Source organism: Dunckerocampus dactyliophorus, chromosome 1, assembly GCF_027744805.1.
Source record: "Dunckerocampus dactyliophorus isolate RoL2022-P2 chromosome 1, RoL_Ddac_1.1, whole genome shotgun sequence".
Taxonomy (NCBI): Eukaryota; Metazoa; Chordata; class Actinopteri; order Syngnathiformes; family Syngnathidae; genus Dunckerocampus; species Dunckerocampus dactyliophorus.
This window is the reverse complement of record NC_072819.1, coordinates 32,121,602-32,148,565: the sequence shown is the minus strand read 5'-3', so window position 1 is coordinate 32,148,565 and position 26,964 is coordinate 32,121,602. Positions and strand designations below refer to the sequence as shown.

The window sequence follows — 26,964 nt, the reverse complement described above, 5'->3', positions numbered from 1 at the left end:
TTTGGGAAAATACTCAAAAGTTGAACTTTTTGGAAGGTGTGTGTCCCATTACATCTGGTGTAAAAGTAACGCCACATTTCAGAAAAAGAACATCATACCAACAGTAAAATATGGTGGTGGTAGTGTGATGCTCTGTGGCTGTTTTGCTGCTTCAGGACCTGGAAGACTTGCTGTGATAAATGGAACCATCACTTCTGCTGTGTACAAAAAGAGAATATCCGGCCATCTGTTTGTGACCTCAAGCTGAAACAAAATTGGGTTCTGCAGCAGGACAATGATCCAAAACACACCAGCAAGTCCACCTCTGAATGGCTGAAGAAAAACAAAAGGAAGACTTTGGAGTGTGTTAGTCAAAGTCCTGAATGAATCCTATTGAGATGCTGTGGCATGACCTTAAAAAGGAGGTTCATGCTTGTAAAACCTCCAATGTTGCTGAATTGCAACATTCTCATTCTCATCTGCAAAGATGAGTGGGCCAAAATGGGCCAAAATGGGCCAAAAGCGCTGTAAGAGACTCATTGCAAGTTATCGTAAATGCTTGATTGCTGTTGTTGCTGCTAAGGGTGGCCCAACCAGTTATTAGGTTTAGGGGGCAATTACTTTTTCACACAGGGCCATGTAGGTTTGGATTTTTTTCTCCCCTAATAATAAAAAGTTTCATTTAAAACTGCATTTTGCGTTCGATTGTGTTGTCATTGACTAACATTTAAATGTATTTGATGGTCTGAAACATTTACTAAGAGTGACAAACATGCAAAAAAATAAGAAATCAGGAAGGGGGCAAACACGTTTTCACACCACTGTAGCTGCTAAAATGCATTGCTACTGTACAAGCCGGTGAGGCAGCATTTTGACAATTCTGTGTTTGCGACTAAGTAAAGCATCTACACCATGACATGAGCCTCTTCTTCAATCTTTGACACTAACAGCAGCAACAAAAGGCAAAAAATAAACACCTGACAATGAGGATAAGAAACAACCCCACACTGTCAGTCACAAGGAGCAAAACAGTAGAAGGTTACGGACTCTACATCTTGAGTCCCAAATATGTCAAGGCAGCAGGACAGGACAGTGCCGTGATCTATTTGCACACGCTGACCCATTCCGAGATGCGGCAATCCTCACATAGCACGTAGCAGCACCAGTGAAACCTACAGTTGCAGCGTTGGCTGTGAGTTTTTTTCATTATGTTATGTCCTCGGCCGCAGCAAAGTGAGCTGCAGCTGTCCGTGCCGTGGCTTGTTTTGTTGCAGATCCGTCCCTGTGTACCTGCAGAGTCTATGGATGCATCACGCTCACAAAAGTCAGGGGACTTCTCAAAGTAGACCAACTCTCTGGATACTCTTCGACGACGACCTCCGTTCAGTTCATCCGTTCTCCTGCGGTCACCGTTCCCTATTCGAGTATTGAAGACCCCGTTGTTCTTGTTCTGTGAGTTGACCAACATGGCTGACAGGAATTTTTCTTTGAGGATCGAACCTACGAGCCGAAACTCTGGTGAAACGTGCCAACAGGTCTTTAACTGGCAGCTCCCTGAAGTGCCATGACACTTGCATCTCCTTTTCACGTTGTCAGCCACTATCTGTGTGAAGAAAGATGGTAGAAGGTCAGACGCGCTGTGGTGCCCCTTGTTAATGTTGGATACCATATAGATTAAAGCATTGGGACGCCTGTCCGTTACAACTACAGCAGCTGCGTAGAATAGAATTTGCAGGCATTACAGCTGTCGCTCTACGTTGAAGACTTTCTACTAGATTTTGGAGGGTGGGAATTTTTGTTCATTCATCAAACAGAATTTTTGTGATGTCAGTTGATCTAAAGAAGGGTGATGGGTTTGAGGTCAAACAGATAGATACTTTATCCATGTCTGAAGAGGGGTAGGATTGAATATGCTCTGGTTCTTCCTAATCCTTTTGGACATGTGGAATTGCCAATTGTAATATGTGATGTGTAACAGGGTAAAACGTATGTATGTCCAAATAAAATAAAATAAAACCATTAAAACATCTCCATGGAAAAGCACTCTCTAGTTTTTTCACACTAATAGACTTTGGACTTTGTGTACTGGGGCACTGTCAATGTTTTTGTTTATTTCCAACGTGCTTAACAAGGTTATATTTAAGAACTTCATTAATTTTCTATGCTGCTTGTCCTCATTACGGTCGCGGGGGTATGCTGGAGCCTATCCCATATGACTTTGGGTGACAGGCCGGGTACACCCTGGACTGGTCACCAGCCAGTCGCACTTAAGAACTTTGCACGTTACAAAATACTTATATACTAAAAAATAGAAAAGAGGCCTTCCTCAAACTGTTCCCACTAAACTGTAAGTCAGTCTTGGTAATCTGAAGAATTCAAAGATAACTTGATCAACTGATTCAAATATGTCACTTCCATCCATTCATTCATCCATTTTATCTATACAATGTAAGGTTCAAAACATATGTTCACCTGTCGTCCCACTCGGTTGTTATGTATCCTCATACGAGCGTGGATGTCCCTGGAAGCTCCCCGCGAGTCCAGCCACTCCCTGGAGAAACGGTCCCCAAAACGGAAGTCATGATTGCAGCCCCCCCACTCCCACGTCTCCTGCATGGAGGTCAGCTCATCCTGAAAAGGCTTGAGCAGTGCAGAGCGGTGGCTGGAGTGAAGGTCAGCGGGCAGATTGCTCTGGGGACCTGAGGGTAGCGAGTGGGCCATGTTCATCCCCAGTACACCTTTCTGCAGCGTCTGCAGCTGCATCTGTGTGAGCTTTAGCCGAAGCTTGTCATCATCCTGGCGACGCTTGCCCTCACAGCCACATCCCCGCAGCTTGCCCATGCTGCAGGCCGAGCTCACTGAGTGAGCCACACCCGCTGATAATAAGGCCATCGAGAAGGCACTCTCACGGAAACCTTGTGGAAGCAAATGCAAGATACTACTAGTTAATGCAAGTACAAACGTGTAAAACAATCACAGCGCTCGTGATTTGGCAGCCATAGAAGAGTAGACAAGTACTAAACCCTAGCTTCAAATCCAGATTCATAATCGGTAACACTTTACAATAAGGTACACAAAATTACAGTAGTTAATGAGGAACGAACCTACCTAACCATAACACTAACCACTACTCATTAGTTCCTCATTATTTTTTTATTACTTCATCAGTAACTTTTTTAAATTTATGTGACTTAGTTCCTCAGTAACTACTCTATTCATTAGTTCTTCATTAGTTCTTCATTAGTTCCTCAGTAACTACTGTATTTTTGTGTACCTTATTGTAAAGTGAGACCTCATATTCTGTATCCGAATCCTAATTCTGGATCTGGATTCAGATCATGGTTAAAACTTAATCTTAGGTCATACCAAAGCTGCACACCTAATTTAAATCAAAACTCATGACAAACTCTTTTGAGTTATGTCTGTGTTTATCAAATCCATTGAAACCCAAATTCTGGTTCTGGATCAAAGTTGAAAATGAATCACTTGCCCTTGGTCATACAACAGCTGTATTGAAAATGTCACCAAAATGCATTCAGAAATGTTCTGATTTAAGTCAACATCCAGATCCAGAAAAATCCATAGATCCATAAATTTGTCCTTTGTCAAACTGAATGTAAATACCAAATTTCAGAATTAGTTTATTTCAGTTCTTATTTCCATGTTACAAAGACAATCCAAATTTTGGATTTTGGATTAAGATCATGGTCCATAGTGAATAACAGTCTTTGGCCATAGGAAAACTGCACAAATCATGCTTCAGATGGAAGGTCAAAGGTTAATCAACTTAACCTCATACTGAAGGTTTGCGCTAAATTCCATAAAAAAATGCACTATGAGGAACTATGCCTACCAATGACGTCACTATAGGATTGAAAGGTAAACGAGCAGCAGTGCAGTTTTGAATTCCCTGTTGGTGAACTTAATGATAACGAGTGTGGTGTTGTTTCTGCCATATAGGGGGTAACTGTGGCGCTTGGTGGAGGTCTGCGCTCTCCGAGTGCTTTTCTAGTTTCTGCTGCAACTGACCCTTTGTCTATGTTACATTAGTTTTCACTCGCCTTAATTGATTCGATCAACAACACTGTACTGGTATTGTTAGGTCAAATTTGACTTATTTGACATACATGACTATACCTAATAGTTATCAAAGCTTATAAGGATTCTTATTACAATAATAATGATACAGTTAATACACGTCTTTCAAAACTCTTAATAGGATGATGATGATGATGTAACTGATTTCATAATCAGAGCTGAACAGAGCTGGCTGGCCCACTATGCAATATAGGGGACTGCTAAGGGTGCTGTGACTTCCAGGGAGCGTCAAAAACTTTGAAAGAAAAATCACCTTCAATGACACAGCCGATGTGACATGTTTGATACCTATAGTGATGTGAAAAAGTTTTTGCCCCCTTCCTGATTTCTTTTTTTTTTTTGCATGTTTGTCACACTTAGTAAATGTTTCAGATCATGGAACAAATTTAAATGTTAGTCAATGACAACACAACTGAACACAAAATGCAGTTTTTAAATGAAACTTTTTATTATTAAGGGAGAAAAAAAAATCCAAACCTACATGGCCTTGTGTGAAAAAGTGATTGCCCCCCTGTTAAAATATAACTTAACTGAGATTAATTGAGATTTTTCAGACTGGAAAAGGTTATTAAGCCATTTCTAAAGCTTTGGGACTCCAGCGAACCATAGTGAGAAACATTATCCACAAATGGTGAAAACATGGAACAGTGGTGAACTTTTCCAGGAGTGGCTGGCGAAACCAAAATTACCCCAAGAGTGCAGCAACGACTCATCCAAGAGGTCACAAAAGACCCCACAACAACATCCAAAGAACTGCAGGCTTCACTTTCCTCAGTTAAGGTCAGTGTTCATGACTCCACCATAAGAAAAACACTGGGCAAAAAGGGCCTGCATGGCAGAGTTCCAAGACGACCACTGCTGGACAAAAAGAACATTAAGGCTTGTCTCAGAAAACATTGTGATGATCCACAAGAACTTTGGGAAAATTCTCTGTGGTCTGACGAGACAAAAGTTGAATTTTTTGGAAGGTGTGTGTCCCATCACATCTGGCGTAAAAGTAACGCCACGTTTCAGAAAAAGAACATCATACCAACAGTAAAATATGGTGGTGGTAGTGTGATGGTCTAGGGCTGTTTTCTGCTTCAGGCCGTGGAAGTCTTGCTTTGATAAATGAAACCATGAATTCTGCTGTCTACCAAAACAACCTACAGAAGAAATTCCAGCCATATGTTTGTGACCTCATGCTGAAATGAACTTGGGTTCTGCAGCAGGACAATGATCCAAAACACCTCTAAAACACAGCCCACCTCTGAAAGGCTGAAGAAAAACAAAATGAAGACTTTGGAGAGGCCTAAGGTCAAAGTCCTGAATGAATCCTATTGAGATGCTGTCACATGACCTTAAAAAGGCGAAAACTCTTCAGTGTGGCTGCATTACAACAATTGTGCAAAGATGAGCGGGCCAAAATTCCAACACAGCACTGTAAGAGACTCATTGCAAGTTATTACAAATGCTTAATTGCAGTTGTTGCTGCTAAGGGTGGCCCAACCAGTTATTAGGTTTATGAGACAATCACTTTTTCCACACAGGGACATGTAGGTTTGGATTTTTTTCTCCCTTAATAGTAAAAAGTTGTATTTAAAAACTGCATTTTGTGTTCAGTTGTGTTGCCATTTACTAATATTTAAATTAGTTTGACGATCTGAAACATTTAAGTGTGACAAACATGAAAAAAAGACCGGAGAAACCAGTGGTATGTGACAACTATTTTTGGTTCTAAGACTGTTAAATGGAAATACTGATTATTATTTACAAAGCATTGAACAATGATTAGACCGAGGAGTAATTTTGGTTTGGTGGTGGTTGGAGAGGCCGTAGGCGCAAATTGGCAGCTACGTTTCCATCAGACTACCCCAGGACAACGGCGGATACAGATGTAGATTACCACCACCAGTGTGTGACTGAGGAGTGAATGAATAATGGGTTCCCTTTATTGTGAAGCACTTTGGGTGTCTTGAAAAGCCCTATCTAATCAATTATTATTGTTATTAATTTGATGCTATTCCTCTTTGATTTAAGGTTATCAACCTTACATGACAGGCTCCTTTAAATAGTTGAGGTGCGAAATAAACTACGTGTCCTCTATGGTCTCAGCCTGCTCAAGTTCAGGCAGGCTAAAGTCCAAAGGAACTTGACAGATATTGTGTCAAAATACGAGACAGATGGGATAATATCGACAGCTGCTAGGCACTTACACTATTCTAGTACCTATATAGTACGAGACTACTACAGTTTACACCTGCATATTTCGTATTATTTGTTTACAGTGACTAGGTACATGGCACCTTCTCATTTTGTACAGTGTACAGTACACTGATATTCTAGATTTTGAATTTTTTCGAGACTGATACTTAGTCCTCCTTTTAGGCGGGCTGAAGCCTAGTTAGGACATTCTAAATCCAGGTTTTAACATTATGAGAGCCCTGTAGACATGAAATAACACCGCTGTAGTCACTTTTACTCTTCGATTATTCTTTGTTTACATCACATCACGCAGATATCTTTCTATTTTAGGGGGGCTGAAGCCACCCTTAAAATATACCTAATAACGTCCATGATGCTTATGTTAGAAAAAAACATACTAAACATACTAACATACTAAATCTGGATTCAGATCATGATCAAAAGTTATTCAACTTGCCCTTGGATCTCAGGTCACACCAAATTTGAACAAAATGTGTTCAGTCCTCTTCTCGGGTTTTGCTTTTCACCATCCAAGCTGGTTCAGAACTGGTTCTGTCCGTGTTTAAAAAAACCCCAATCCAAATCCAGATATAGCCTCTGTATTTTAACCAAATTTTGACATTTTTAAAGTTGTAACCATGTTATAAAATTGATCTACAGTGGCACCTTGGTTAGCATCCACCCCAGTTAGCGCGTTTTTCAGTTAACGTCGAAAATGGATTCCAAACTTTTACCTCGGTTTGCATATAGTTTCCGGTTAGCGTACAATATGGCACGCATCTTGGTGTGTTATTAATACACTGCATTAGTCCACCTGTGTTCTTACTGAACTTGCTAACAAAATGGCAATCGGAAGCAGAAGTCAGCTACTGTATGTTGCCTGTCTATGCTGTCACCAGTGGTTGACTCTCAAAAATGTTAATGTTTTTAGGGTTTTACAATTACAGTTTTACATGCATAAAACAATTATAAATGCAATTAAATTATGAATGAAAGGGCTAAATGAAGATTTAAAGTTACTTTTACCTTCAGTGAAGACTGTTCCCAAAGACTACGATGCGGCGAGACAGCACAAGGACAACATTTTCTTGTTTTGTCATGCGTTATTTCTTGAATTCGATAGTGTTTCTGACTTTTGTTATCAAAATGCTGCCACTCGCAACTTTCATTGGCAAGAATCACTGAAGGTAAAGTAAATGCTCATTTATCCCTATCATTCATCAATTATATGGACTTATATGCATTTCAAATTGTTTTCTGCATGTAAAACTATAATTGGAAAACTGTGATGATATGGGAAAAATGTATTCGGTTAGCATTGGTTTCACTTCTGGAACAAATTAATGACGTTAACCAAGGTTCCACTGTAAATCCAGATCGGGATTCAGATCATGGTTAAAAGGTAATCAACTGATTAATCCAAACTATACATCAAATTCTATTCATACATCTGTTCGTACATGTTGCAAAACCTATAAAAATCCACATTCTGTGTCTGAATCCATATAATTATCAAAGAACATAGAAAGGCAGATGAAATTACAGTTTTCTCTGTTGGTGGATCTTAAAAGTGTATTGAAATGTTAATGTTCTTCCCTCCCCTAAAGCACCTCACCCCTCTTCCTCACCCCGGTTGAGGATGTCGCTGTGATGCAGCAGCCTGCCGAGGGCCTCCAAAGTCGAGCAGTTCCAGCGCTGGTCCCGGAGCTGATGCTGGCACTCGTGGATGGCCACCTGGATTCCCTGCAGGGCTGAGGCCGTCACATCAGGTCTGCGTACACACATCCTCATCTGACGATTACTGAGGCCTGCCAGCCGCAGGCACACTGAGTTGGGGGTTAAAACTGGATCTCCTGCCACCTTCAGGCTGAGGATGTCGTTACACAGCACCCTGTAGGGAGACGAGCAGAAGTTGTGCTATTAGACCACCGTCAACTCACTGGTAAAAAAAAACAAACAAGTAGAGTATAACGTGTTTTTTTATGGTCGGCTATGTAGACATACTTTGGATCTCTTGAAAGTATATCAATATATATAAAAAGCCGAAAACATACATTTAAAATACATTTAAGCCAATAACATTACTAATAAATGTGGATAGATAGATAGATAGATAGATAGATAGATAGATAGATAGATAGATAGATAGATAGATAGATAGATAGATAGATAGATAGATAGATAGATAGATAGATAAATAGATAGATAGATAGATAGATGAAGCTGAAATTAAAATCAAAAAGTGCAGTCTTCAGAGAGGAAATCTTTCTTATAGCTGACCATTTTTAACCCATTTGCCAAATTCCATGTTTAATCTTAATAATATCACAAGAATAATCTTCAAGTGCACTTACGTTAACGCGGGTAATAATAACAATGCTGTCGCCAAAATCGGGCACCTTTCCAATCGCAGTTTGTTTGATAATTCCATTTTTTGTCGCGCCGTGACATTAAAACACCAGTAAAGACGGCCCGTCTTTTATCGAGAAACTGTAGTTTAAGATGAAGTTATTATCGATGTGCCGCGGAACGAGCGGAGAGTGAAGACAAGAGAGCAAGAGAAGCTGCGTCGAGCATGCAGGAGGAGAAGGGAGGGAGGTGAAGAGGAGGCCCCACAGGCAGCTGTTTGCAAAATATTAGCTTCTATTAAAGCTGGATCGGCAAAGCATCTGTTTATTAAGTCATAACAATGCTCTGTAACAACAACAAAAATGCCAGCTTTCATTTTTGTGACTGACAAAGTATTCATAGTTACTTCAAATGAATGAAACAAAACCATAGCAGTCGAAGGCAGTCCAATTTACACTTTTGGCCGTGAACGCAACCTACAGTAACTGAGATCAACTTAGGTGTTAAAGTGGAAATAGCTGACCCCAACACATGTAGGGTAATGAAAAAGTATTAATAGCTGTTGAAAGTATTTCTGAACGCCACCAATGTCCTACTATCCATTCTACCTGTCTTATGAAAACAAATTTATGAGTCCATATATGCTTCATATGGACGGGCCTAATAATTACATTTTTAATCATTCTGTCTATTGTCCATAATTGAGTGTTGATTAATTATGTCTTGAGGCAAATGGGATGCACTGCTTGGCTGCAATCAGCACAGGTGCTGTTGATCCAGCCCCAACACTTGTGCTCTGAAGAAGAAAATGACAGAAATACATCCAACACTCGCAGGAGTTCAGAACATTCAGCGAGAGACCCTCCCATCCCATTAGACTGTAATGTCATGTATTACTGTAAAAAACAAACACATGAACATCCATCCATCCATTTTCTATATGGCTTCTCCTCATTAGGGTCGCGGGGGCATGCTGGAGCCTATCCCAGCTATACTGCAGGTTTTTGCATTGGAGTCTACACAGGTGAGGCTTCATTGGTTGAATATTTCAAGTGGAAAAGGTGGTGCACTGCAGCTATGTGATATGAATAAGTTGTTGGACAGAGCTTATAAGCAGCCTCATGCTTGCAAGCATGTGGAACGGATGCCAGCCTGTGCGGCTGCGCAAGTGTATGTTGGTAAAACTTCACTCCCTCTGCCTTAAGAGCTGCGCTGAACGCGCAGTCGACAGTCTGGGGTTTTGGCCGAGCAGTCAGCGCTCTCGTCTCCCATTACGAAGGTCCTGTGTTCGAGCCCCTGAACGGACAGTGTGAAGCAGGCAGGTTACACATGACAAAGCAAACTGTCATATTTTATGTCGTTCTTTCTGCTTTTCATAGTTTCAAAGCCCAATACCCATACATAAATATTTTCATATCGTAATATATATTTACCTACAGGTTCATTTCTGGCTGTCTTTTTGACTGTCTTTTTGTCACACTATTTGAATTTTGTCTAATCTGTTTATATTATTGCAGTACACATGGTGAAAGTGCACCCACGAAAATGAAGCACTGCTGCTTTTATCAAAGAACCAAGCGGGCTGTCCCTACCCCTCAGGGTATGAAAAAGTACCTAAAAGATGGAGCTGCTCAATTGGGTAGAAGAATAAAAAAATGCACCATTTAAAAATGTAGAAAATCCATGTACTGTTAATACACATGACTGTGCTGTGTTTGTGTTTTGCTGATAAGTTACGCTGTGATGTCTCAGCTATTGCGAACTTTGGTATAAATGAAAGTAGTCCCTGTACAGCTTGCACAGCTGTACAGATTTACTGGAGACATTTACTGGAGAGACCTGAAAACATACTGGGCCACTTCATCATCTTCACCTCGTCAACAAGGCACTTGTCATCTTGGAGGTGTGTTTGAGCTCCTTATCATGTTGAAAAACTGCCACGCGGTCCAGTTTCCCAAGGGAGGGGATAAATGTAGGAATTCAAGTTTCTCTCAATGAACCGCTCCCCAGTTTTGGCAACACTCATGGAGCCCCGCCATGCTTTACTGTAGGCAAGAAATAATTATCTTGGTACTCACTTGCCATCTATTTAGACAGTAATGGCTGTGTGTTGAGTCATTTTCAGTAGTAAATCTGCTACTATACAAGCTGTACACTGACTGCAAGTTTACTTTTGATTGAGAAGATATACTGCAATATACGGTAAATGGCTGCTGAAATTCATACTGTATAATACTGTAAGCCCTATAACAAAATGGAATCCAGTCAGTCATGTAAGAAAGTATAATTGTATTAATTCTAATTTCCGTAATAAATACACAACACAAAATGCAGTGGGTAACAGTCAGGATGTTTACATTTACTTGTTGAAAATGTATAAGTTCTAGTCAGGTTTTAAAGCAAATCATTTCAATAGGAAGCTTTTTTTTAAATACATTTTCGTTAAACTGAGGCGAATACGAAGTTGAACACAATTAAGCAAAACCTGAAACATGATATTTTATAACCAAAAATGCAGTTGCAGGTGTTCTGCCTAACATTTGTTGAGTTGTCCCATTTATGTTTCCCTTACAGTGAGGCCGTGCGTTCGTGCGTAAAAGTTTGTCTCCACTTTTACGCACAAGCACAGCTCCTCAAACACGAAGGCGCAGCCGTCATCTGCAGCAAAATTTTGAAAATGTTTATCAATGACAGCATTTAAACGGCCAGAAAGAATGCTGCTTGTATACTTTGTTGATGAAAGAGTGAAGAGGAGTCATTGATGGATGTGAGAGGGGATGAAAGGGGAGGGGTTATAGATGCCACTGTACGAGAGGGAGGCAGCAGCAGGCAGGCGGCTCCTCACAGACAATACACCCCCCATGCACCCCTTCTAACCACCACCTCCATCAGAGACAACTTCACTTTGTCATTCCAAAGTCTTTATTTCAATGAATGCATACATTAGGGGGAATAATATAGTTCAATAGCATTAGGGATTCATTCGAATTTGACTGCGATGCATCCCTAGATTTAATGAGTTGTCATTTAAAAACGAGCAGGTGTAGTATGCCTGATGTTGCATCTCCAATAATTCAAATTAAGCAGTGAATCGTCACCAGCCTACACGAAATAGGTTTGCTCTAAAGAACAGTACGGAGAGTTATGAATGCACACCTTCACATAAAATTAAGTTAAAACCCCCCTCGAACACGGCAAGCACAGTGACACCAATTGATCTAATCTCCTTCCATTCCCTAAGCTGCAGCAATGAAAAGTGCATTAGCATTCTGCCTTGGCGTGTATATCTAAGTGGCTTAAAAAGTGATTTGAAGTTGATTTGTATATAAAAGGCTCCCCCCCTTTATCCGGATTGGAGCTAATCTGCTCGGTGTCGCATGACTGCTCCAGGAAACCCATTTGAGCACCTTCATATAGGCTCGCACTATAAATGTAGGCTGGCTGTCATTAAAGCCTCTTTACAAAAGCCCACTTCCTTTTTTTTACTGTCATCACTGCAACACTAATATGGAAGTATGCAAATTGGCAGATAAGTGTCACACACACACACACACACACTAAGAAGACGCGGGCTCACACTTGCATCGAAGGAAATCTGCAAGCCGAGATGCTTGAAATGGCTTTTAGTCCTCTCTTTTTGCAGCAGGTCCATCACATCAAACATGTGATTGGATACTGTATTTAATCCCCTGCATCTTAAAAATGTTCTAAAACTTCAACAAGGCCGCAGAACGTTGCACACTTCATAACTTTGACACTTGCAAGTGTTGGTGCATAGGTGCAGTAATTACACTAAAGCTGGCCCAAAATGAGAGGAAGAGAGAGAGCGCATTTATAAACGCTGCAGAGAGGAGGAGATGTGGTTAGGGAGTTGGCGAATCCAACCACTGGTTTAAAAAGGGCATTTTTTTTCTGGATGGCTCATATTGCGCTGTATAACACCAGCTTGGAGCCACACATCTGCAGCAGAACATCACCTTCTCTGCAAATCTGCGTGCATGGGGCTAGATGAGAAAACATTCCAACATGGATTGGATGGTGACCGCGAGATTCCGCAAAAAAATTGCGCAATATAACACGGATTGCCCCTTCCCCCCGCCTCTCTCTCTTTTCTGCACAGTTGTGTTTCCTTATTCATTGTGCGCCCTATGAAGAGCATTAACTATCCCTCCCTCCAATCCTATTGAAAAGGCTCCGAGGAAGAGAGAAAAAAAGACAGAGGGAGATGTGAGCAGCAAATCCCTTTTTTATTCCCCCTTGTAGCACTCAATAAGAGAAGAATGTGTTGCCTATCTGGTGTCACCACGGAGGGGATCAAGTCTGCGGGACTGTCCCACGCGTTCCACGCACCGTGCAGAGCATCACTCAAAGGGACACTGTGAGGACTGCAGCATCCTCACATGCGTGGACTCTTCACCTCATCCTGCAAACATCCATTCAAGTCAAGTTAGGGGACTAGTGAGTATATGCTTGCACCTTGCAGAAAGATGCATCATTAATAGTAATATTGATGAGAATCTATTAAAAATATTCACTGTGTCTCTAATTTGTGGAAGAAACACAGGCATGCTTCTGCAACGCTTACGTCAAATTCATTGAAAATCTTTTCCAGCAAGGTGACCGAGGGCGACATGAGGAGTTTGGCGCTTCTGCTCGGAGTGAAAGCCGCATGCATCCTACTGGTGTCGTCGCTGTCTGGCACAGGGGCGGTCAACAACAGCGGCCGGTGGTGGTGAGTGCATGTCCCCATCAGCGCTTCTCTGCATCCTGCTGCATGTGAAGACAGAAAAAACAGACAGAGGAACCCTCCGACATGCATGCAACATAGTTTTATTGCGGGCTCTAAGTAATAATGTGCTAGTTTTGGCACTGTAGGAAATTTTGTTCAGTTAAAAAAAAAGAGGCAACCACACGAGCTTGTCTGTTTCCAATCTATAGGATATCTATTTAAACTGTTCAATTCATTGCCATTTAAGTGCATTAATTGACACTGTAGACTGGCATTTATGATATTGTCATTTTCTAGCATTTTTCCCCCTCTTTCCTTTGGACAATTTGTGTCAAGAAAAATACTTTCTAAGTTAAACGTGGAATACATTAAAATCTGAACTCATTTAATTGCCAAGTGAAATCCCAAAAGACAAGGCTCATCAAACAAGTGCACAATTGTTTGACACGTAAGGAGACATTAGATGGTTTCGGTGGAGTTTTTTTTTTTTTTGCACTGCCCCGCCTTCCGCCCAAAAGTCAGCTGGGAGAGGCTCCAGCATACAGCCGCAACCCTAATGAGGATTAAGTGGCACAGAAAATGGATGGATGGATTTTTTTTGCAATGATTTTTTTTTAATTAGGTTGTTTAATTGGCTACGAATTTTAGGTTGGCCGGGTTTTGGAAGCATCCTTGCTGTTTTTATGCACAGAAGACACAGTGTTCTAGAATAATTAATATGTGGGTTCCAGAAATGACAAGGCTTTAAAAAAAATATTTTTATCCAAAAAAAAAAAGGATAATAACATCCATTAATCCAACTCAGCTACGCCCTCAGCTGGTAATCGATAAAAAAAGACAATTATCACTATATATCAAAGATTGTTGACATTAAAATACATTTTTAAAAAAGCATGGTCAGGTATATTGACAAATTAAACACGTGGTCTAGGATATCATTTTAATTCAATATATTTAAATGCTTAGCTTATCGTGACCCACGCATTTTTATTGTTTTATGTGTTAAATAAAAGAAAGACGTAGAACAGTGGTTCCCAAACGTTTCACTGTTCCATACCCCTCAGACATGACCTGAAGTCATGTACCCTGTACTACTGCACACTTAGTGAACAAATCAGTGTCTGCATCTGGTTGACATAGTTAATGAATTATTATATACATTATCATTACATGTATTATATTTTAATGATTTAAGAGTAATTATATACAAACATACTTATATGTTTACATAAGAAACAGAATAATGAACATGTTTCTGTCTGTCTCCTTTCTTTTGCCCTGTGCTGTGCAGGTTCTAGTCACATGATGGGGCATTCAAGCACACTGCGTAACTCAGTGTTAGGCTTTCAGACACCAATATAGTCACAATTTTTATTTCTGTACCCCCTGGGAAATTTGCATACCCCTGGGGGTACTCGTACCATACTTTGGGAACCTGGGATGTAGAATCTGAAAGTGGCCCCTGCCTCCTTCCTTTTTTCTGTATGCAGCCGTTGGGTGATAAAAGTTTGGACACCTTTGGCAAAAATTGGATTGTCCAAAATGCCTTGGTAAGATGAAGCATTCAAATTCAGGGGCTAGCCCTAACCATAAGAAAGAGAGGTGTGCTCCAAGACTTTTGTCCATACAATGTATGTGTGAATAGGGAGAACTATTGATTTATTTGGATGATAAACCCAGAGGTCATGTTTAATTTTATTCTGTGCAAGGTTAAACACTAGTATATTCTAATAATTATGAAATAAAATAAGTAATAATAATAATATTGCCTGTTATTTAACTACACCATAAAAACTAAACCAATTGCAATTCTGACTGTTGGTTTCACTTGTTCTTTGCCATACAGGGGCATTGTCAACGTGGCCTCCTCATCCAACCTTCTCACCAATTCCAAGAATGTGCAGTTGGTCCTGGATCCGAGCCTGGCCCTGCTGAGTCGCCGCCAGCGTCGGCTGATTCGGCAGAATCCTGGCATCTTGCACGCCATCACTGCTGGACTGCACACAGCCATAAAGGAGTGCAAGTGGCAGTTCCGCAACCGCCGCTGGAACTGCCCAACCACCCACAGCCCAGCAATATTTGGCAAAATTGTCAACCGTGGTAAGTCTCTCTCATCTCTCCATCTCCGGACCAATTTGGGGAGGATGAATGAAAATCCCTTGCTCATATAAAAATGCCATTTTCATTAAACATGTACAGTAATTGCTGATATGGGAGGATAGTGGACCAGTGGTGCGCACTGTTGCCTCATAGGCTTCGTAGTTTGAATCTCAGCTGCAGACTTTCTGTGTGGATTTCTCCCAGCCTGGGGTTGTGATGCAGGTTTTGATGGCGAGTCTTACTTCTTTCAGGTTGCAGAGAGACAGCCTTTGTATTTGCCATCACCAGTGCAGGCGTGACCCATGCTGTGGCTCGCTCCTGTTCAGAAGGTGCCATTGAATCATGCACGTGCGATTACCGCCGCAGAGGTTCAGGGGGACCGGACTGGCACTGGGGAGGCTGCAGTGATAATGTGGACTTTGGCAGGATGTTCAGCCGTGAGTTTGTGGACTCCAGCGAGAGAGGACGAGATCTGCGCTACCTCACTAATGTGCACAACAACGAGGCGGGCAGAATGGTATGGAATGGACTATGTCTTCTTTTGCAAGTACAGTACTTGAATAGTGATTAGTGGTAGTGAATGGGGTCTCCTCTCCGTGCAGACGGTGTCCTCAGAGATGCGGCAGGAGTGCAAGTGTCACGGCATGTCAGGCTCCTGCACCGTACGCACTTGCTGGATGCGCCTACCAAGCTTCCGCACCGTTGGAGACTTCCTCAAGGACCGCTTCGACGGTGCATCCCGAGTCGTTTACGCCAACAAGGGCAGCAACCGTGCCTCACACAGAGCAGATCCTCGCCACCTGGAACCTGAAAACCCGGCTCATAAACCCCCTTCCGCCATGGACCTGGTCTACTTTGAAAAATCACCAAACTTCTGCTCCTATAATGGCAAAACTGGCACTTTGGGTACTTTGGGTAGAGCATGCAACAGCTCTTCGCCAGGCCTGGATGGATGTGAACTACTCTGCTGCGGACGCGGGTTTAAGACCAGGGCCGAGAGCATCACGGAGCGGTGCAACTGCACATTCCACTGGTGCTGTCACGTTAGCTGCCTGAACTGCACCAGTACACGAACGTTACATCAGTGTCTATGATTATGTCGGTGAATACTTGAGGTGGGGATTATTTAGACATATGAGAATCAGAACGTCTTAAAAATGAAATAGCTGGCAAAGGAAATCACAAATATACAGGTGGTTGCTATCAAATAGAAGCTGGAAAAGCTTTGAGGCAGGTACACTGACAGGGAATCACCCAAAAAGTCAATCAATGAAAAAAATGCACAAATATACAAACAGGGTATAGAAGGAGTGTACATGCTAGCTCCTTATCTTTAATGCTCAAAGGTATGCCTCAGGATGTGGAAGAGGTGTAGCCAGGTAGACATCATCTCTATATTACTGGACATGGTGTTTCACATGAGAAGGGTTACACAATTTGTTATTTCTTCTACAAAAGTTTGATTTATTTCAATGAAATCTCTTAACATGGAGTGTGGTTGCTGGTGGTCCCCACCACTTTGTCCCTTCTTCTTCAGATTTCATATGTAGCTGAACCTACACCTCAACCACAATCTGCTCCTTTGACTTACTGCAACACAGTCCAGATGCTAAATGACAGAGACTGCTACCACCAAGGAAAACAGAAACTGACCAACTCTTGTGGATTTGAATGTATTATCGTTACACTGACTATCTCTGCATAATCTCAGCATGTTTAATACAAGGGCTAACCCTGAGGTATGCAATGAAAATGATACATACCTGATTAAAACTACAAGACTCGTCAGAAGTAATGACTTTATTTTGAAGAATAAAGCAGAAATCACACTGCATCCGCTAAGAGAACCAAAATGCTGTAAATATCAAAATACTATATGAATATATTTATAATGATGTCATTGCTTGGTTGACTGAATAGTATGCATCCCATCAGAGACAATTTAATTACTTTCAAGTCAATATTTTCATTTTGATTTTCTTTGTTCATGTTTTTATTATCTATTTTTTAAAGTACTTTAGCTGACATAAAACTCTTAAAAGGAAAGGGCGAGCACCACTTGTGTTTTTGTCATGCACTGAATACACACCTTTTCATCAGTGTAAATATAAAAATATTTATTTGTAAGGATTGTTATACTGCTATAGCAAGATGTACGAGGTGATGCTCTTTAGGGGATAAAAATGACGTAGGTGGTATTTTGATTTGTGTTGTATGATAGAACAATAAAGTCTATATTTTCAATTAGTTTGTGTTCATATTTTGTTTTGGGGGTGCTGTTGTTTTTTTTCCCACCCAGCCAAGTGAAGACAGAAGTCTGTCCCTGGGTGTCCTGTGCTTAATCCTATTAACAGCAGCACCAAAGCTCACAAAACATCTATGCATCTGTGCTCTCCACTGAAGAAGACCCAGCTTATCCAGCCACATTTACAATGATCTCAAACAGCACCACACTGAATTGAATGTTTTGCTTCATTTTACAGTATTCAATAGTCTAAACACCAAACCCTCCAACCTCTGGCAACACTACGAACCAAAGCTTTTCTGCCTTCACAGGAGCAGCCAGTGTCACCAGCGGAGGCCGGCCACAGTGCCATCAAAGGGCAGCAAATGAAAGAAAAATTGAAGAAGTTGCTGCTTTGTATGTGCAGGGAATTGCAAAGAAGCAGAAATAAAGTGGGCATTGGTGGGATGTGTCTCTACAGGTGAGAGTAAGCGGATATTTAGGGCCAAATCGTGGGTCATTCAATACATTTGATTGTGAGAAAAATAAAGAGCATAAGAGAGAAAAAAATATATAATGTGATGGTGAAGAGAAAGGATGACTTTAAGAAAGAAAGGGAGGCGGCAGAGTTCAAATGGCAGGCATGAGAGTGAGGTGGGAGTGTAGGAGGGGTGAGAGACTGGAGGGGGAGGAGGGGGTGATGCCTGTGGGATTGCTGAGGAGTCAGTGATAATTAGCTCAATTAGTGACAAAGGCAGTGTAATAAATACCGACTTAGTGTCTGGGTCCCTGCTGGCCTCTCCCTGCGCAGCCTGACGTGGCCCTGGCCTGATGGACAATTCATTAAACTGACAAAATACCCCACCGTCCAGGCGTGACGCAGCGAGTTAGCACCCTACAGGCCCGGCTCATTGTTCTAATTGTCTGGGCTGGAGTCACTTTGTGGCCGCCTCCTACTTCATCCACCCCGCCTTTACACTCCAACCTTCAGAGAAGCAATGGAGTTAATGCTCCTACCTTACTGTGTAAGTAGGTGATCGGCAGGTTTGAAAAAAAAAAGCACTAAGAGTTCCTCGGGGTGGGGCAGCGGCGGGGGAAGGCGACGGGATTAGCGAATGGAGGTTGCCCGGGAGTGCTGGGAGCAGCTCCGATCGGAATGTCGGAGAGATGAGTCCAGAAGCTCGGATGCAGGACAAAGCGAGAGTTAATAAGGAAAGATTGAAGGGGCCGGCGACAAAGGGCCGCCACCCGAGTCGAGATGAAATTGCTTCCGAGGATTATTGGGAACAAGTGTGAGGCTTTTTGTGCGTGTGTGTGTTTGGTTGGGCATTTGTGTGTTTGTGCTGCAGTGTGTGTACAGGGGCAGGGGGAGTGCTGGGATTGATGGCTGCCCCTCTGGTTGGGGAGCAGGGGACCAGCAGAGGCTAACCGGCTGTTCCCACAGTCTGTTCTGCTGCAGCCACCTTTGACACATGGGCCTGCCAGGCGGCGAGCAGGCAGCCGTGGTGAAAAGGCCGCCGTCCAAAACAACTAAACTGTTATTAGATGACCAGAGAAGTTGAGACTTAGGAAGTGTAAAAAAGTGACGGGGAAAACAAAACAATTAGATGAAAAAATTAGTTTCAATATCCCAATGAAACTCTATCACTTCCTTGTAACACAGTCCAATCCAGACCGTGATATTTTTTACATCTAAAAGGTGTTTATGACTCATGCTTGAGCAGTTATATCACAGCTGATGAGCAGCAGTTTCGCATTAAAATTCCTCCCTAAATCATGGAAGCATATTTGCCTGTTGGGTGGAGTAGGCTCCAATTTGAAGGACGTACGGGTGAAGAGAATTCCAAAGTTGGTTTGGGTCGCCACACTGAATGATGGGCGGCTGACAGTGGATGTGAAGGACATGGTAAGCTATGAACTTTAAGGACTGGAATGAATGATGGGATTGTCATGGCTGGAACACCAATTAAGTACTCATGGAGAATTTGCTTGGAGACATTTCAAGCAACCATTTTTGATTACAGTAGATCTTCTCAAGGGACAATACTGTACTGTAGAACTGAAATTTGGATTTACCTTATTGGTGGTGTCGTTGTACAGCTTGTATAGCAGTATACATTTACTGCCTACTGAAAATGACTCAACACAAAGCCATTATTGTCTAAATAGCTGGCAACACAAGTAAGTACCAAGATCGTTGTGTATTTCCTAAAGTCGAGCACGGTGGTGGTAGTGTCACGGTCTGGGGCTGCATGACTGCTGCTGGCACTAGGGAGCTACGTTTCATTGAGGGAAACATGAATTCCGACATGCACTGTGATATTGTGAAGCAGAATATAATGCACCCCCTTGCGAAACTTTTCCAAGATGACAAGTGCCTTGCTGGGGAAGCTAAAGGTGAAGGTGAAGGAGTGACCAAGTATGTCTCCATAAATGAACCCAAATGTCATCATGGAGAAGTATAGAGGATTCCAGTAACCTGTGCAGCACTGGTGAAGTTCATGTCCCAACAGATTAAGGCAGTGCTAGAAAATAATTGGTACTCATACTAAATATTGACACTTTGGACATAATTTCAACAAGTTCACTATGAGGTGTGCTCACCTGTGTTGACAATAATGGCTGTGTGTTGATAATTGATCATTATTGACAATAATGGTGTGTTGATTTATTTACAGAGGACACTGAATCTATACTGCTATACTGTACAAGCTGACTACTCTACGGTATACCCAAGTTTCATTTCTAAAGTCCCCCGAGAACACACAATAAAACGGTTGCTTAAATGTAAGGATTGTACTCAGTTATATGAGATACTGTATGTGCATACAGTAGTACGTAGTTAAGTTTCCACAGCAAACTGAACACATACTTTTTGTGTTCATTTGTGTCTGTGTGGTTGTCTTCGCGTGTGTGTGTGTGTGTGTGTGTCTATGGGTGTGCAGGCAGCAGCAGCTGCGAGGCAGCCACGGTCCAGGAGAATCATCCCCTAGCAACTGACCTTTTCGGCAGATGGCAGTTCCAGAGTAACAGCCACGCAGCATCACAATGACCGTGGCCTCCTAACATCTCCATCACTTCATCATCCAGCGACCTGCCACAGTCGACCACACAGGAGAGTGAGCGTTGCCACCCAATGCAACACGGGCAGGGGTCAATCTGCTCCGGATTCAATACATACACCCATGCACACGACACTTTGGCTTCAAGTGTTCCCAGTGTGGCGGTAAAAGCAATAAGGATGAAGAGCGCTGATTTAGGGGAGCCAACTCTTACTGCTGTCTGCTAAACCCCCACACACTCTCAAACTAGAGTTTTTTTGTTATAAGGGTTTCTGCACAAAGTGAATCAGAGTCGGAATGTGAATGGACCACTCAACCACGCTGAGCAATCCGTACGATGTCTGTGGTCAGGCTCGGTGCCCCTGTGGCGCAGGATAGAAAACAAGCTGTGTGTGCAGTGAAGCTGGGAGGGAGACAATACTGTATTCTAATGTGCGTAATAGGTTGTGTACATGGATGTCAACATTCGCTCACAGCACTCCCACTAATTGATCTATTTTATTAATATGGCATACTTTAAATAAGCCACAGAAATAATGAAAGACTTTATATGCTTGAAAACTACAGTCATTTACAAAGCACGACTCACTTCAAGTAACATTTCGGCTCCACAGGAACTGACCAGGAGTGATGTGTTGATGGAGGACAATGGAATGTCAACAACATGCAGCAACAAGGAGCATCCACAGGCTAAAGTGAGGTCTGACAACATGAAATAGGCCTACAAGAAACTGGAACAACAGCCAATGGGCGTGAATATGTGTGTGTGTAAGTACTGATAATGATGTCCAATAATCTGCAAAAAAAGCCAAAAAAGGATACCAATATGAATCAATATCTCTATATCTCATTACGCTAATATCGGTCGGCCGATAATGGCGTTAAAATGAGATACTGGTTCATATCGGTATTACTGGTACGGTATACTGGCGCCCAAGCGACAATGTGGTCCACACAGCAATGAGCTTGCTTTGTCTGCGTGAGTGAATTATTTCCAAGTTTCACTTTTGGATTGTAAATATGGGGAGGCGTGAAGTGGGGGAGAGAAGGATGTTGGCTAAGCTGACATCCATCATGGACAACACCTCACACTCGCGACATGACACTGTGGGTTCCCTTAGCAGCTCCTTCAGCAGCAGACTGTTACACCCACAGTGTAAGAAGGAGAGGTTCCGCAGGTCCTTCATACCGACCGCTGTCAGGCTCTACAACACCTGCACCACCTGAACCATGTTGTAGTCAATATGTATTCTTTACTTGCGTATCTTGCTTGCTGCTGTAACAAGTGAATTTCCCTGCTGTGGGATAAATAAAGTACAATACAATACAATACAATATTTCCAGTTTGTTTCGTTCATGCAGCAAAATAATAAAACGTCCGGCGATGACATGCTGAATAAGACCAATGTATAATTTCACTGATGGTATTAGTCCAGAGTTTCATACCTTTGCACTTTACTTTGTTCTTATATGGATGTTTGTGCCACATAGAAATTTGCAGCTTTCTCAATTGTGAATTTATTAAGACTAACCCTACGTGTTGATAGTAGGAGAACATGTTATTTTTGTTTACTATTGGTCATGATTTTTTAAAACGATTTTTGTGAGACAAAATGTTTAAAATAAATATGGCACTTTTTCTATAACTTACATTGCATATTTCTCTATTTGTCTTATTTAGTACAAACAGTGCATCCGATGGCATCACAGTAAAAGAAGTACAATGTGTTCATTCATTACATGAGTTGTGACCAGACATTAGTTTGAGGAAAGAGCTGCTGTCTATATTAAGAAAAATGAAAGAGAAAGTGCTGGACAATACCGGCATGTGGGATATCCCTAACAATGTCAATATTGAGCATTTCAACTGGTGATTATGAGGGATGTAGCACTGGCTATTCAAAAAACACGCTTTCATCGTTATTGCCAAAACAAAAATGATGTTTAATTACCACAAACTATTTGACTTATTTTATATGTCATATCTTTGATCTTTTTATATCTTACTTGTTTTGAAGACAGGAATATGGATTGTATGTACTGACTTTGATTATTTTATTGTGCTGAACATGTGGAATTTGATGTTAAGCTGTTCTGAACATTGTTGGGTTATGATTTCATCCCAAAATAAACATTTTTTAAATGTTTTCTACCATCAAATCAGTTGCAGCTGACAGTAAATATTTTTCATAATTTGAAAAAAACGATTGATAATTGGTCATCCATCCATCCATTTTCTATACCGCTAATACTTACGAGGGGTTACGGGGGTATGCCGGAGCCAATCCCAGCGAACATCGGGCGAGAGGCGGGGTACACCCTGGACTGGTTGATAATTGATCATATACTTTCCAATGTTTTGTTATTGTTGTTGATCTAGGGCTCCCCCTACAGGTGTGTAGTGTATTTTACTATGACAACAATTCAATAAATACATTTACAGCGGAACAACAAATATTTTAACAACTATACACACATACATACATACATACATACATACATACATACATACATACATACATACATACATACGTACATACAGTACCAAAAGTTGAGAGCTATTGAATAAGAAATTGTGTCTAGAAAAAAATAAACAGGTAAAACAAGAAAAAACCTAAAGTGTTTGGTATACTGTACCTTCCTTTCCAACTGGAACCAGCCTCACTTAAACCAAAATAGAATGGGGCTCTACTTAATGTTACTGCTAACACATGCATCTGTCCTTCTTTTCAAATCAATCACTGTTTTCAATCAAAATAACTGCTGTGGAAAAAGATCACAAAAACAACAACATTTATGGTCGCATTTGTACAGCAGAATATACTATAATTGGTATAAACACTCCATTACATACTCATGTGAAGTTTTCTTATACTGTATACTGTACAGTAGTATTCATAATGAGTACAGTATGATTTGTGCATCATTGAAATATATTATATAAAAACACCACCACTGGCTAGCATATGTTACCAATTGTGGTTTCAGAGAACAGACTGGCCAAAAAATGTCCATATTCTTCACAATTACAAATAAAACTGAATGAGCATTGTCGTTCGGCCCGAAAATGGGGATTAGCGTTAATAGCTGTCACTTAGTCACAATACACGCAGTCTCAGATAAGCAATTAGAAGACAATTAGACGTCATGGCTGAATAGGAAGTGGGTGGAAGATTGGACGTTCGAATGCTATCGCCGCCATTGCAGTACCTAACCATGACAGACAGCACCTTTAAGTGATCACTGCATTTGCAGCTGGTCTACCTTGACACTGACAGGATCGCAACACGCCATTTTTGAGTCAACAAACAGCACCAAGCCGTTGGCGGTATTCTGCGAAAGTGGCTCAACCAACCCAGGCTTTGTGCTCAAGATGCAGCTCAGTAGAACCTAAAATCTGCAACCAGACTTAATTGGTCCCACGACGGTGATTATAAACTTACATTGTCAAATCCGGTTTTCGGCTTTGTGCTAAGTGCGCATTCACATAAAAAGGGGCGTTTGACATCATATTAGTCTGCTTCCGCTAAAAAGTGAAGCGATCCCAGCTAGTGTATTTTATTCAAGATGAGCAAGTAGTTATTATGGAGAGTCCCCAAAAGATTATGATTGCTAAAAGCAACACTGTTGCCGCCAACAGAGCGAGGTAGGACCGTTGGCACGTCATCATGCAGCGTGTTAATGTGAAAGTTAACGCTGATTATTACACTAACTATACCCTACCAGTCTTTTCATTTATCAATCTTCAGCATGGCACAGCTTTGACATATTAACTTGTCCATTTAAACAATAAATAAGTAAATTGGAGCAACAACTGTGTTTTTTCATCTTTGAAAAAATGTCAATATTTTCAAATATTTCAAATATTTCAAATGCTGTATCTCATTGTGACCACTAGATGGCAGTGTTGGTGTGTTGTGGCGACCTTTTTCATTTGTGACTTTTTTTTTTCTTGTTATAATAAAGAAGTGTTTTCTTCCGGTTGATTGATACGTCAGAGTGCTTATTCCACCAGCAAATATTGTAATATAAGAAGACTAACGGGCTGAGTACTCACACAAGGACTGCTGTGACATATACGTCTGCTAACATTGGCCTAAATATTAATATTTCATATTACATTTTATTCCTGGTGCTCCACTCAAAAGGTGAGCATATCTAGCGTATTCCCTCGGCTGAAAATCTATCTCACTTATAGATGGATAATATCATCAGGGAATACTCTTTAAAAAAAAAAAAAATTCTCTCCATGTCCCCCCGGGGGCTACGTAGGTTTTCAATAAATGGTGACAGCATCTCCGAATTAGTTAAACAGCGAAACAGTAGCACTTTCAAGCACTTCCATAGCCAATTTTAAGCTGAAAGCCTGGACATAACCTGGTCGGGAGTTTAGCCCAAGTTACCATGCTGACACACCTGCTTTAAAAGAGATCTACCTTCGCTGAACAGACAAGTCTGGCTTTACACTCAACACAGCTAACCTACTAAACTCGCTTCGCAGAATACCCTCATTTTCTAATCTGGTAAATACGACTAGGAACAAAATTATTTTTTGGTTTTAATTACAAGCTGGGTTTTACAGGAGGAGTGGGCGAAGGCTCAGAACTGACACAGCAGTGAAGGAATGTTTATTTGCTGCACTTTGGCAGCTGAGTGGCTTGCAGGGACTATGACACATTCCTGTGTCACTGGTTCGCCGGCTCAAAAACACACATGCACTCACATACTGATGCCCCATGTGCCTGTTCACAGCCATGCAAGTATAGATAGCACTTATTCACCCAATGTGACAAGCACATCATTGGAATCGACATGGTGTGACATCACTTCCCCTGTGTGTCACAGAGTGTGTGTGTCATGTCACACAACCACAATATGGGAATCCTTCACCACAAATAGCCAAACCGTGCATGTTTGTTTGTGTTTGCACGCACGTCTGAATCATTCCTGCAGCAGCCCCATTCATTATCCAAATCATCTGGCAGAAGACATTTTTCTTGGCAATTGTGTCTTTACGGCCACAGTGACAGAAGGGACAGCCAACCACAGGAGCCACACATCTTCCCAACTACATGAATGCCGGGAATGGCTTGCATAAATCAACCTCTCCAGTCTTGCATTCTCTCCATCGCTAAAATGTGCATATTTTCTTGGTGTCACATTCTCAAATGTACACTGCTCACTTCGACTCGGTCTTGTTTCTGTGTAACAGACTCACACAGCTTTTATCGCTAATTGCTTCCAGAGCTGGAGAGATGCTAAAAGCTTGGCCAGCTGCCTTTTCAATACATGTTGCACCCTGAAAAAAAAATCAGGCTGGGCCCTGACTTATCATCTTATTTTGATACACGCTGCAAAGGCCACATGTGCTGTGATGTTTAAATGTGTTCATTTAGGCAATTTGCTACCCATTTTCTATACCGCTGCAATTTGCTAAAATAAACATACTTGTTACACCATTCTAACCCAATAACTTTTGGAATTATGTAGGTGGATCACCACATAAATATCAGGCACAATAATTCCAATGCTCTTGCTTGTTTATATAAAGAAAACTAACTAAAACTGCAGAACTACGGCGCTGTCAGGTGAATGAAAACTGCTTTTTACTGGCTGGTCTCGTGTAGTACGTGTGTTTGTACTTATTTGTGTCCTCTTCGTACGAGTCCATACCTTCATTTAGAGGTCTCCTGCTTTTAGGGTCTCTTGGTCACCATTTATTCTTCTTGTTCATCACCTTTGTCTTGACTGCAGATGCCATTCCCTGTGGAAAGGGTGATCATGGCACTCAATGGTCACAACATTCAGGACACCTCTATAATCTAATGAGATCCAATACAATATCTTCATGAAACCATTTCTGACGGAAAACTGCTGCTAAGAAACCAAACCCTCAAGAGGTGAAGCCATTGATTGATTGCACGCAAGGGGCTGTGTATACTTTATTCGACTGCCATCTAGTGGTCAAACTGACAATGCTAACCTTAATGGCGTCAGAAAAACTAGAAATTTACAGATGTAAAGGGAGAATATAACACAAATATTTTCCTTCCTTCCTTCTTGTGAGGGCAGGTACCTACCTGCTCTGGTAGATGGTGTTTTCTTGTTGTCTTTATAATAACTTAGTTGTCGTCTTTCCATCTAGTGGGGCAAATATTGTATTGGTTTCATTTCCGTGTTCAGTCTGTACAGTACAGATACATAAATAGATATTATAAGTTTCTCAATAGTATTTCAAA

The 26,964-nt window shown here is 41.4% G+C and overlaps 2 protein-coding genes and 1 long non-coding RNA gene across 3 annotated transcripts; 1 reads left to right on the top strand and 2 right to left on the bottom strand.

The window, feature by feature from the left end:
* Window positions 1-677: 677 nt before the first annotated feature.
* wnt10b (wingless-type MMTV integration site family, member 10b) lies at window positions 678-8,779 on the bottom strand. The gene is made up of 4 exons (XM_054794058.1): window positions 8,616-8,779; window positions 7,890-8,152; window positions 2,452-2,894; window positions 678-1,582 (listed from the first exon to the last, which is right to left on the bottom strand). Exons 1-4 carry the CDS (start codon window positions 8,690-8,692, stop codon window positions 1,082-1,084), a joined length of 1,284 nt encoding a protein of 427 aa, XP_054650033.1. The 5' UTR covers window positions 8,693-8,779; the 3' UTR covers window positions 678-1,081.
* wnt1 (wingless-type MMTV integration site family, member 1) lies at window positions 8,139-17,628 on the top strand. Its single transcript, XM_054794071.1, has 6 exons — window positions 8,139-8,203; window positions 12,874-13,068; window positions 13,223-13,342; window positions 15,186-15,439; window positions 15,691-15,956; window positions 16,042-17,628. Exons 3-6 carry the CDS (start codon window positions 13,242-13,244, stop codon window positions 16,531-16,533), a joined length of 1,113 nt encoding a protein of 370 aa, XP_054650046.1. The 5' UTR covers window positions 8,139-8,203; window positions 12,874-13,068; window positions 13,223-13,241; the 3' UTR covers window positions 16,534-17,628.
* LOC129191081 (uncharacterized) lies at window positions 12,731-26,964 on the bottom strand. The gene is made up of 4 exons (XR_008573139.1): window positions 26,806-26,964; window positions 26,399-26,489; window positions 13,196-13,380; window positions 12,731-13,033 (listed from the first exon to the last, which is right to left on the bottom strand). It is a non-coding gene; the product is annotated as an uncharacterized LOC129191081 (long non-coding RNA).

Coding starts and splice junctions, on each gene's coding strand:
- wnt10b (XM_054794058.1), bottom strand. CDS start 8,692: ATGGAATTATCAAACAAACTGCGATTGGAAAGGTGCCCGATTTTGGCG. Junction 2,895..7,889: donor CAGCGACATCCTCAACCGGG/GTGAGGAAGAGG, acceptor TGCTTCCACAAG/GTTTCCGTGAGAGTGCCTTC. Junction 1,583..2,451: donor ACAACCGAGTGGGACGACAG/GTGAACATATGT, acceptor TTCTTCACACAG/ATAGTGGCTGACAACGTGAA.
- wnt1 (XM_054794071.1), top strand. CDS start 13,242: ATGAGGAGTTTGGCGCTTCTGCTCGGAGTGAAAGCCGCATGCATCCTA. Junction 13,343..15,185: donor AACAACAGCGGCCGGTGGTG/GTGAGTGCATGT, acceptor TTTGCCATACAG/GGGCATTGTCAACGTGGCCT. Junction 15,440..15,690: donor TGGCAAAATTGTCAACCGTG/GTAAGTCTCTCT, acceptor TACTTCTTTCAG/GTTGCAGAGAGACAGCCTTT.